The following is a 12,431-nucleotide window of genomic DNA, read 5'->3' on the forward strand; positions in this document are numbered from 1 at the left end:
TGTTCCCATCGCAGCACCAGTGGTGCTTGGAGATACCACCCTTCCTTCCTTTGAGCTTCCAGAAATATTCTGTAGCTCACAGGAAGAGAATTACAGAGACCGGTTGACCTCAGCCCAGCCTTTAAATCCAATCCAAAGCAGCTCACCAGATGTTTTGGCGGAGAAATCTCCAGCGGCTGCAAAGAGATAATGTTTCATCCAGTGGTCTGTAAGGTGAAGCTCCTTAAGACTAACTCTTCTCCAGCCAGCCTTTCTTTGTTGTTTTCTAGTAAAAGTTGCTGTATCTACCCATTATACTGTTCATCTCATCACTTTTTGGCTTGGACTTAACTATTGCTACTGTAGCTGCTGCTTGTGCATCACTGTGGTTGCTGGGTATTAAAAGCTGAAGCCTGATAAAAAAACAACAACGTGCACAAGAAGACCAGTCCGCTCATAAAGGGAAACCAAGGGGGCAAAAAAATCACCCCAGAAACATCATATCTAAGTATGGTGCAGAAGTTGGCATTGGAGTTAGAAAGGTGGGGAGATGCCCTGTGAATACTGCCTGCCTGATTGAGTCACGGGGTTTGGGACCAAAGCCTGAGTGTGCTGATTTGTCTCATTTTGACTGCTCTTGACTTAAGTTACAGGAAAGCTGGTGGACAAAAAGCAGCTCGACCGACCTGTTGCAATGAAGGGCACGGAGGGGTGGGCTTTTGCCTGTTTTGCTTTCAGGAGAAGCTGGTATTGCAGCAGCAGATGAAGGGAGCTCGCCTGTTGCTGCAAGGAGGGGCTCAGGGAGCAGTTATGTAAGGTAGCGCCTGATTTACAGTCCAGGATTGGACACCAATTGTTTTTTTGGCCTTGGGCAAATCTCTCAACCTCCCTGGGTCTGGTTCAGCACCTGTAAAATGAGGATAATTAAACTTAACTACCTGGAAGAGTTGTTGATTAGTTAATGCTTGTAAAATGCTATACAGTGCTATAAAATACAGTGTAGTACTCAGAAGCATCTGGTCTGCAGTTACTGTGGTGCTTCTCTGAAACTTTATGGGCAAACGTTTGCCAAGAAAGAAGATGACTAATGTGTGTGGTACATGTGGGCTTTGGGAGACGAGGGGGTGGCATCTTTTCAAAGGCGCCTAACTTCCCTGAGGTACCTGTTCTCAGAACACGAGGCGGGGTTTCCCCAGGGCACCTGCAGTGGTCTGGCACTGAAACTGGTGTTGGATGTGGCTGGGACTGCCAAGGGGGGCTCTGGGGGGTGGCAGAGGAGCTCCCTGCCCCACTCCCAGCTGCTCATGCTTGCTCTCGTCCCTGTCTTCCAGCCTCTTCCCCCTTTGTTGTGCTGGTGGAGCTGGCTGCAGCGGTGGTGTGGAGAGCCAGGTCGGTGGCTTGATCCAGATGGGAAAAAAAAAAGGAAAAAAAGTTTCTGTTGGTGATGGTTTGTTTTTCCGGAAGGATCCTCTCTCCAGTGTGGTTTATCACGCAGCTACAAACACATGGACTAGCATGGTGAAGAGGCTGATACGGGGGTGAGAACCAGCGTCTGTAGAGAAAGTGGGGCTGGGGTTGCTGAAGCTCTTCTGACACTGGAGATGATGCCACAAACCGTGTTACCCAAACACAGAAGGCGTTGCCATCACAGGGATTTGAAGGTGTGACAGGGGTCAGTGAGCTAACCTCCTTTCCTGCCTCCTAAGACATGTTACAGCGATTCCATTGGAGGCATGTGTATGACAGCGCACGAGAGAGCATTTGGTGAAGAGCTGATGCTGGCTGAAGCTCACCATGCTGCGTGTGAAACCCTGCTAACAAGGAGGAAGGAGCGAGGGATGTGCTAGAGATGAGCCTGCGGTAGTTTCTGAGGTTTGGATCGTGACACTATTATTTAGATACTTACGACGTGAATATACAGCGCTACGTGAACAATGCGCATGCACACACAAGTATTGATTTGGTTTAATAAGAGACTGTAAAAAAAAAAAGTAGTGGTTGGGGGAGGAAACCATTTCCTAACCAGCCACTCCTGAACTGGTACCTAGAAGTTGTTAGGAGAGGGTAGTACGCTACCAAATGTGAAGATTCACCCTCTCAGCCATTTCACAGAACTGAGTAAGATAAACGTGAGCTAAGGCTGAGGAATGAGTTTGTCTTAAGTCGCAGTTTCACCGACTGCCAAAAGGAGGTCTCGCTTCTGTCTCTTCCCTGCTCCTGGCCAAATTGCTCCTTCTGCTTTTGCTGAGCCAAATCTGGCTCCTGTCACATCTCACAGTCAGCTCACTAAAATAGCAGAGAATTAACCTGGCTGAAAAAGGTTGCTGTTGCTGGATCTATAGCTAACTTTTGATTAGACTGGTGCCTGGGCTGGTGAATGGAGGAAGCCCGTGAGCAGGAGAACAGGGAAGAGCAGGGGCAGAGGACATGGGAAAAATAGGGATTGGAGGTAAAAGAAACTGGAAAGAAGGCAGGGAAAGTATCTCTTTCTATGGTCACAAGCTGCTTATTTGGCTCATCTATATTGTAATACCCTGGCTGAGCTAATGGCTTGTTAACCACCAGGGTCCTCAGCGTCCTGCTGTCCTGCCTCCTCCCTTGTTACAAACCCTGGTGCTCCTTGAGAGGAGTGGTGATGACCCCAGGTGAGTATCAACAGTTGGTAAACAGTCAGCTGGAGCTCATTACTCGCTTAAATGGGGGGGGGGGAAAGCAATGTGATTGTACTCGGAGAGGAAAAAAGAAGGAGGTCTGGTGTTTGGTAGCAGGAGCCTGGATGGAGCTGAAGGAAAAATGTGTCCTGTTAGGCCTGTAAGTACCTGCTGTATACTGTGCCATTGGAGGTGAGGGTGGAGGTGTGATGCAGCCCAAAATGGACAGCAGTCCTCCTTGTTATATGTTTTGTTTATTTATTTATTTTTAGCCAGGGGTGAGTTTAGTGGGGATGGATGTGTGTACAAAGCCTTAGTATAAGCGTACTGTGTGTTTCCCATGTTGCTAGAAGATGGAATGGGAACCTTATCCCTGATACTGTTTTTTCGCATGGCAACTGAAATAGAGGTGCATGCTCAGCAGATCTAATATCACTACATCTAGTTTGTGGCAGTGCCACTGTGGGCTGTATAACTTGCTTGCGCCCCTCTGGCAAGGTGTGTGGTAACTTCTCTGCTGCTGCTGATTAGAAAAACAGCAATTGATCGCTGGCTGCTGAGCTGATTTGTCCCACTTTGTGTGATGGTGTGTGCTGTATTACAGCCTTCTGCATATGGTGCCCTGTGAATAGCTGTTTTTATTTGGCCGATGTGACCTTAGAGGCCTATTGCTGCTCCCTGGCCTCTCTTTTTCTCTTCTGTTTCTCCCAAAAGCTGGCAGCCATGCACTTTCTTTACCAAAAGCCTTTGAGGGAGTGCTCTGACAAGCAATCCCATGGCTTCAGTTGCTGAAAGAATTCCTAAAGAGCAAAGCACCCATGAATTTGTTCACCTTGGGAATAGTCCCACCAGAGCTCCTTCTGGGTAGGCAGATTGCACTAATAAAGAAAAACAATTTCCTGGGAGCGTTTCTTTGTTAGTCCTGCTTCCTGAACCGACCCTGTACCCTCCTAGGACACCGTTGTGCAGTCGCTTGCCAGTACTGTTGTGGGAAGGTGCTGCGCAGTCCACCTGTATTGCTTCACAACACCTTCTCCTCTGCTGCAACAGGTAAAGCTGTTGGATTTGGAGCATCAAAAGCACAAGCGGACAGAGGTAAGGAGGAAAACAAGCGGTGTAGAAGACAGTAAGCGTAAACCAGTATAGTTGTATACTGTTCATGAAGACAAATAAGGGATTAATAAATCCCAACAGAGAACATCTCCTGTTATTCAGTTCTTTATTGTGATACTGTTGAAAAAAATGGAAGTGATAATAGAAATTCCATATCAGGGCCTAAAGACTCTTAGGGTTGTGATTTTTCTTGTTTAAAAAAAAAGGGGGGGGGACATTGCAGTTTATCCAGCTTTTAGCAAATACGAGGTTGTACTTGAGTTTCTTGGCTGGTTACTTTTATGAGCGGTGATGGACGAGCATCTTCTGATCCCTGAAGTGGAATTTTGGTAGGTTTCACTTTTGTGGCTCAGGTCAGAGATCAGTGTTTCTGTTCATATGAAGAACTGAATGTGTTGTTGCTTACACATCTGGGTGTTAACATCAGTATTTTTTTTATGACAGTATTAACAGCAAGTTTTGCCATGGGACAGCTGTGGTGGTTTCCTTTCTTTTTATGCCCTAATGCAGGAATTTCTCTGGTTCTTGGTTCCCCTCTATCCCCCAGATGCTGTCCAACACAAACTTGGATTGTTTGCTGGGGCTGGCCTTGTTCTGAAGAAGCTGAAACCACTAGTATTGCTGCACTCCTGCTCTCAGTTAAATCTTTAACAGCTTGTAAATAAATACAATCTAGATTGGTACCTGATTGATAGGGGAAAAAAAAAAACCAACGCCCTAAGCAATAATCCTGCATGTCCTGTGGGCAAGTCGAGCAATTGTGTTCAGACTGGGAGGGTCTCTATTAGGAGGAGTACAGGCCCCGCTGATTTTTATGAAAAAAAAAAAAATATAAACCCAAGAAAACCCCAGCAGTGCTAGAATGTACAGCTGTTCGTGGTTTGATACCAAAATGAGTGAGCCGGAAGCCAGGGAAGAAGCTTCCAGGTAAATTCTGCCAGTGTTCGAATCCCAGTTGTTGGGAACAGAGGGACACAATTTTATGAAAAAAAAAAAACAAAACCAAGAAAACCCCAGCAGTGCTAGAATGTACAGCTGTTCGTGGTTTGATACCAAAATGAGTGAGCAGGAAGCCAGGGAAGAAGCTTCCAGGTAAATTCTGCCAGTGTTCGAATCCCAGTTGTTGGGAACAGAGGGACACAGCAAAAAATCTCCATCTCATTTTGTTTCTCTGTGTCTAATTATGCTTCTGTGGCATAGAAATAAATTGTGAGGGAGGGGGGAAGGAGCTGTTTCTTTGCCTTTTGGGTGTTCTTAATGATTATAGTGATTTCAGGTGGGCAGAGATTGCCATGTGCCTTGCAATGAACTAGCTTGCACATGTGGATATAATATAAACACATTGGCTGCTCTTAACAACGCAGTGGTATACTGAAAGAGGGAGGGACATCTCTTTTTTTTTTTGTAAAAGACCCATGAAATGAGTGAAGAAAATACAATAGCAGCAAAGGAAAAAGCTTAAGATTAATTCCTACCTGAATCCCAAAATACATGCTACCCCCAGTTTTGTTTTCCATGCATGTCCAACATTTCCCCTTTCCTCCTTCTTCCGCAACACGCGGGTGCCTTCAAAGCCAGGGCAGCACCATGGTTGCAAGATTCCCTGTAAAAAAGAGTGGGGTATGGGGCAGAGCCCCCTGTCCCCTGTGAAGAGGGTCTATTACAAAGGAATAATTGGGCCCAAACAACGCAGCTCCTCGAGGAGCCCATCACCCTTTTGAGATGTGTGTGCAGTGTATGGGGGCACGCTGCAGCCCCTGTATCCCAGCCCGAGTGCCTGTCTGGTGATGCCCTCGTTGCCATGGCAATTAATCGCCACTTTTTAGGGCTGGCTTCGACTACAAATCCCTGTAAATTGCCCAGAACACTCGTTAAAGCTGCTCCTTAGGCACCTTTCTATTTGACTTTACCCCAAAAGATGGGGTAACTCTCCTACTCGTGAAAAAAGCCTGAATAACGTGGTATATGCTGTTGGACTGGCTTTCACCTTCCTGGGCTTGCTGAGACAGTGGGAACTTTTTGTGAACAACAACTGCAAAATAGACGGGGATGTGGTGGCTTCCAGCTCCACGTGTGTCGTCTTCGTGCACCCAGCAGATTGTGCAAGCCTGGGAACCACAACAAGCGTAGCCTTTGAGAGGTGCGCGTGGATTTTTTTTTTTTACACCAGACAATTAACGTGTATGTGTTTGGCTTTTGTGCTGTAAAGAGAACAACTGGGAATTACTGAGCTGTTTGTATTGATTTCTGTAGCCATGATGAAAATGAAAACCAGCTACAGCAAGACTGTACTCTGTCTGTCTGTTTGCATAAGTAACGGGAGAGAAATAGGAGATGTTTACTAGGTGATTTATTCCAGAAACCTGAACAGTAGTGAACACATATCCTTCTTGGAAGTTTTCCTGTAGGTTAAAGTTCCGTGTATTTGAAAAGCAGTCTTGATTTTGTGTTGTGTGGGTTTTTTTATTAGAATGGTTGGAAAATCTGTCCAGAAGTTTGAGAAGTTCTTACTTCCTTGGAGGCATTAAAGTATCTTATCTAAAGTTACCTTTAATATTGTTTCTCAGAAACAAATCCCATGAAAGGAAACCAAGTTTAAAGGGATAAGTTAGCAAATGTACAATATTCTTTCTTGTACCTATCAATTTGTTTAAGGCTAATTCAGCACAGTCTCTCTTTTAATGAATGTCACCTTGATGCATACATCTTTGTATACACAACGTAGGTGCCTGGAAACTCGCAGTTACTTTTACTGGAGATAGTGGGTAAGATGTTGGTGTTCTTTGCTATGCCAGATCGGAGTCAAACGGTGTGATAAAACAGATTAGGTAACTTTGATTATCAGTAACATTAATAGCTGTGCATGCTATATATCCTGGTTTGGGGTGATTAGTTTAGTCCCACTATTCACAGACACAGGATTATACAATTTACAGGACTATAGGACCATAATGTTGGGTTGCCCTAATTTTGATATTTCAATACTTGAGGAGCATCAGATACTACCTACTGCTGATAACTAAACTGTGTCTGAAGAAATAGTCCTGTTTCATCTTGCGTATGGCAAATCAGTCTGATCTTTCAGGTCTGGTCAAACTGGAGCAGTTAGAGGAGAAGTAATCAAAATGGACCCAACCCATGAGGTATGCCTTTGCAGACATTACATGCCCCTCTTACCAAAGACTTGTAAACTGAAAGCATGCAAGATTGCTGTTGAAGGACTGCAGGCTAAGGTCTTGTTTATTCAGTGTGTATCCCCCAGGTTCAGCTTTCCTGTGTGGAAGAATAAGAACCAGTTAAACAGAGACCATTCTCCTCTCTTTCTTCTTTTCACGGAGCCTGTGGAAATCCCTTTCCTAGGTCTGTGTTGTTCCTGGGTCAGCAGAGGCTCAGGAAAGGTGCCAAGGCAGATGGCATTTTTGGGGTAGTACCTCTTCTTCTTGCTAGTAGTCCCGGAGGTGCTAATCTGAGAAGGTGACATCCTCTGGCCTTGTCTTGCCTTTGACAGTCAGAGCCCTGTATTGGTGTCCAGATCCAGAGGGCTTGCAGGGGATGGGAGGTAGAGTGGGTTTCAGTTTCTGCCATGCTTGTAGCGGCTCTTCATCCAGGATGGGTCTGATGATCCAGCAGAACAAGGATTTGAATTTGGGTATGCCCACATCTGTGCTGCTGCCAGAACTACCAGACTGTAGCCTCTTGCCCCATTCTTCCCAAGAAACTTTGGTTTTTTGTCTTTTTTCCCCACTACAAAGTTTCTTTCCTCCCCTCCTCCCCCCAGCCTTTAAGGCAATATGATGTTATGATGGTATTTTTGCTTCACTGAAAAAACTCCAGGCAGCCCTGCATATGTGAGCAGTGCTTGTCTTGAATATGTCAGTGTAATTATCTGGGTTCTGGTGTTGTGCAGTGGATCATATTCAGCAGTCATCTTATATTCTTGCAGAGGAATGAATTCCTTTCATCCTTCTTGATCCATTGCAGTGCCAGGACTCCCCTCTGTGGAAATTGTGGCCCAGGTTCTCAGGGCTTTTCTTAGGTGAAACTCCCCCAGCACCCAGTGGAATGGAGAGGCTGGTGGAGGCCAGGAGGAGATATCTTAATGTGATAGCAGAAAACTGAGATGGCTCTCTTCAGTTATAGTATTCTGAAACACAGCAGAATGATGAGTAACAGCTTCATGCATTGCCAGCAGAGGCAAAGAAGAAACTCTTTCTTGTTTGAGAGCAGCAGATACTGTCCTGCCCTCTCCAGCCTGGTAACCCCCAGCAGCTTTCGCAGCAGTGCAGCCAGTAGGGCTGTCGCTGTAAGCTCGCTCTGGTGGAAAGCTGCCTGGACCTGGAGGGTGGGCTTGGAAGGTGGGAAGCTGCAAAGGCCACGCGATGTGCCCTGGCATGTCCTTGGTTATCTTGGGGCCTGGCATTGGTGCACGGGCTCCTTCAAACCGGTGTGTCTGGGGAGGAAGATCTTGCTTGCACCTCTTAGACAAGCAAGCTACTTTGTGAGGGGCTTGCTTGTTGAATGTGGTGAGGCTGACAGATCCCTGTCCTGTTTGAGGAAGGGAAAATCGGCTGGTATTGCAAGATATATCAGTGCTCCTGTGTGGTGTCAGTGCGCTGGCAGCTGCCTGCTCTTATGGTCTCCCACCCACCGAAGCTGAGCTGTGCCAGGGATGGGGGTGAGGAGCAGGGCTGGTGGGGTGGAAAGACAGATCAGTCTCATGAGAAAGTGGCCCATCCCTGAGTTTTCCCTGTTAAAAGCTGTGGATCCCTGCCACCTGCGGGCCACCAGGCAGTTGACAGGATCCACCACAGTGTGCTGCTGCTGGCCATGGCCCTGCAACTAATTTGCACAGGACGGCTTTTGCACCGAGCCCTGCAGCACTGTGCCTCCTCCACCTGCTCCACTCTGGCACTAAGAAACTATTTTCTGTCTTTTTAGAGCTGTTCTTGTGACGCACTAGTCAGGTGTCCCTTTTTCTCTGTTCCCTGTGTGGCTGCTATTCCCTTCACACCATCACCTGCAGCTTTCCCTTCTTTCTTCCTCCCCTCCCCCCCACTAGGCTGCCTCTTCTTCTTGCCCTTCCCAGAGAGAAGATATTCTTAGGCAAGGGTCAAATCCTCAGGGCTCTTGAGGAAAGTAGTTCAGGGTTTTGAGACTGAAATAGTATGGCTGCTTTTTGGTGCCTCCTGGGAGGAATAGCTACCCTGTATCCTCTCCCCCAACTTCTTTGGGCTCTCATGGAGGTATTTGCCTCTGCTTAAACCTGTGCACGCTTGAAGGGGGGCTTTGAGGAACAGAAGTAAGGTGGGTCTATTTTTCCATGGCTTTAATCTTAACTGTTTAGCATGTCTTAAAAAGCAACATGTTTGCTTAAAAATAAATACAAGCTTACATTAAGAAGTGATTTCTGTGGCTGAGATTGTTCAGTGTGACGATTGGTTTGGAAATGATGGCAGCAGCTTCTCTACCACCACGTGCAGGGCTTTGAGTTGCTGTTCTGGTGTCTTGCTCTTGGGCCTATGGATCTTCCAGATGCAGAGAAAATCGCATGAGGCACAGCATCCCCCCTAGTGGAAGAGCAATTTTAACTGATTTCATGTATATCATTGTTACGGTATTTTTAGTTGCCAAGATTAACGCTGTAGTGGGATAATTACAATGTAGCAGTATGAACATAGAATAAAGCCTCTTTAGTTTTAACCCACGTTCTGACATGCGGTCCCTGCCTCTCGAGCAAGGCATTTCCCTGGTTTGCTTCTGGTTTCCCCCCCTTGGATGCAAATACCAGCTCTGCATCAGGAGACTTGGACTGTTTAATGAAGAAACAGGAAAGATATTTACAAATGCTTCTAATTTTTATTGTAAATACAGGCTGGCAAGGGAGAGGAGCAGCCATGGTGAAGGAGAGTAAGAGGCTATAAAGGCCATGGCACAGATATGGAAGAGTCTCTCCCATCTCTCACTGCAGCTCAAGAAAACATAAAAGGGCAATGTAATTGGGATGCTGTTCAATTATGTATAATATTGGCACAGAGTTCTCTATTAGTTTCATTTTGGTAATGCTTGCTTTCTTGCCAACAGAATAGTCTCTGTAAATAAGCTGCCTCCTCATTTACTTGCATGGCCTGATTATATACAATTATGCCTTGACTGTTATGACTTTTTAAATTAATATTGAGCTCAGCCTGGTAGGTATTTTAGGATTGCATCTGAAATGCTTTGCTGCTTTAACTGACCCCATAAACGTGCATGCTTCAACCCAAGAAATGGTAAAAGCCATTCTGCTGACAGCTTCATTGCCTGTTTTTGGTTTTCTTACCACTGGAATCGCTGTTGCAATAAGAACTGCCTCGGACATGTTTTTAAATAGATGGAGCTAAAATTGAGAGTTAGTAAAGTATATTATGAGCATAGTGCTTCTAGAGCTTTTACACCTAAAAGCTGACCTGGAAACAGTAATAACAACAAACCTGGGCAGAAGGATTTTGTCCACTTTGGATCCAAATGTGTCTGCAAGTACATTTCTTTGCCTGCTTTGCAGCTCCGCTCCTTTGCTGTGTGTCCGCATGCTCCTTCACTTGAGGGAACTTCTGTTCTGTGTCTCAGAGGCACTGGTATCTTTACTTCTTAGGCCATGGAACACAAATTTCTCTCCAGACAGAGGCAAACAGCCCTCCACAAATGCAGTGGTCTGGCCATGATATGATAGCCTGATATATGTCTTCTTAAACACAGACAAGCAAAAAAGATTGAGATTCAGATTTCAGTGTACAGAAATCTACACCAAACAGTCTTACTTGAACGAACAGACAACTGTTGGCAAGCTAACATTAACTGCAGTTAATGAACCCCAAATTTCAGTCTTTAAATACTTGAAAAAGTTTGTCTTCAGCATGTAGAAAATAAAGATCAGTATGGAGTGTGTGTTAGAAAGCCAGATGGTTTTTTTTTTTATAAGGCTTGTAGAGTTTGGCCCTAGAGAAGTAGGAAAAATTGATGATTGCATCTTGTGTGGTGTCTGAAGGAGGTAAAGAAATCAGAAAGAATATAATTCTCAAGTGTTTTGGTATCTGTGTAGGGCAGCATGGCATACTCACAAAAACCTACCAACTTCAACACAACACCTGCCTGTGCATCCTGGACTATAGTCATAAGCTTAACACAAGATTTATTAACTTCCTAAATACAATATTACTTCATGTGTTAAGCTGAATTTTGCTGGCTGACTTAGGATAAAACAGCACTAAAATGTGTTGAAGGAGATCTGCACCCTCCAATACATCGAAGATTGATTTAGGCCCCAAAAGCTCCTTAGTTTTTCATCAAATTTCCTCCTTGCTTCATTGCTAGCAGTTTTTGTGGTATCTTTTTCTGTTAAGCCCTAGCTCTGTGTTGTCTTGCAACGTGCTCTTAGAAAAGAGGTTATATTCATTTTGGGGTAGGGAGGCTGAAGGCTGTGAAAGAACATGTACTAGCTAACCTGTATAAGCTACTAATTTTTATTTTTAAGGGACCAAATCTGAAAGTTTTGCTTATTTTCTGTGCTATAGCAGAAGGCATTTGGGACATCCCAGAAAAGACATAATTTGGACTAATGGGGTAGACACAAAAGCTGGGTAGTAGGAAACAGGACTCAATGGGCACATCTACTTGAATGTGGACTAATCTTTCATAGAAAAAGAGATATCATCCAAACTAAACCACAGAAAGCTCTTCCAAACCTACATGGAGGAAATTCTCCTCTGCTGATGGAGGGAGGCACAGGTGATCAAACCATCTTCTTTTATCTCTGACTTGTGTGACTCTTTTTTGAGCTCTTCATCAAAGATGCAATTTCCGAGTTATTAAAGAAAGGGATGAAGGATTTGCACTCAGACCTGAGGCTTGTTACATTGCTATGGTCTGCCACTTTCTAATTGCTTCCCTTGGTGCAGGGGTACAATTTGTCACAGGCATCCTCCCTGTGCACGGGCGGGTGTGAGAGCCTGAGCAGCGGGCTCCAGTTGTGCCCCTGCAGAGCCCCCGTGCCCATCTTCTCTGAGCAGCGATGGGGATGAGTGCGGCATCCCAGACTGTGGCTGGTCTTTCCCGGTGGGAGTTTCCCATGATGGGGAGCAGAGCAGCACTGTCCTTCTTGGCGGTGGCAGCTGCCGGGTGGGAGAGCGTACATGAGACCGGGCATAGCTATAGCTCCCACTTCTTTGATGTGCTGCTGGGCCTCTTTGTGCGGTGCGGTCTTCTGGTCCCTTCCTTTGTGGCACCTAAACTGTGATTAAAGCCTCAATGAGTGTCCCTCCGCTAGGCAACGGGGGAACAGCGCCTGGAATCCACTCAGTTCATTGATAAAACCCAAGCCTGAAAGAATGCTGATGCCTTTGTGCGAGTGCATCCAGGCCTCCGCAACAGGCTGGCCACCGCCGTATTCTGCTTGCCTGAGCCCTCTGTTGCTTAATCCAAGCTGCTGGGAAGTTGTCTCTTGGGACCTGCTCTGAGGTTTTAAATCTCTTGTGTTAGAATAACGTATTGCCACAAAGCATTGCATGAACTCGTGGGCCCAGGTGACTTTTCTGTAGAACTGGGAGCAGCTGAGTAGCTGAGACCTGCTGCGTGAGGAGGTGAAACAGCACTTTGTGGGCTACTTTGGAAGATAAAAAAACCCAAATAAAGAAATGATGGTTCCCTCCCCCC

At 45.7% G+C, this 12,431-nt stretch overlaps 1 protein-coding gene across 1 annotated transcript in view; it reads left to right on the plus strand.

The window, feature by feature from the left end:
* SLC35F1 (solute carrier family 35 member F1) overlaps nt 1-12,431 on the plus strand; it is a 254,425-nt gene that overhangs the window by 12,968 nt on the left and 229,026 nt on the right. Inside the window, exons 3-4 of the mRNA XM_035900698.1 lie at nt 2,545-2,624; nt 5,662-5,751. Of these exons, the coding sequence (XP_035756591.1) occupies nt 2,545-2,624; nt 5,662-5,751 (170 nt within the window). The remainder of the gene's footprint in view (nt 1-2,544; nt 2,625-5,661; nt 5,752-12,431) is intronic.

The sequence above is a fragment of the Egretta garzetta genome, unplaced genomic scaffold (assembly GCF_000687185.1).
Source record: "Egretta garzetta isolate BGI_Z169 unplaced genomic scaffold, ASM68718v1 scaffold18, whole genome shotgun sequence".
Lineage (NCBI taxonomy): Eukaryota > Metazoa > Chordata > Aves > Pelecaniformes > Ardeidae > Egretta > Egretta garzetta.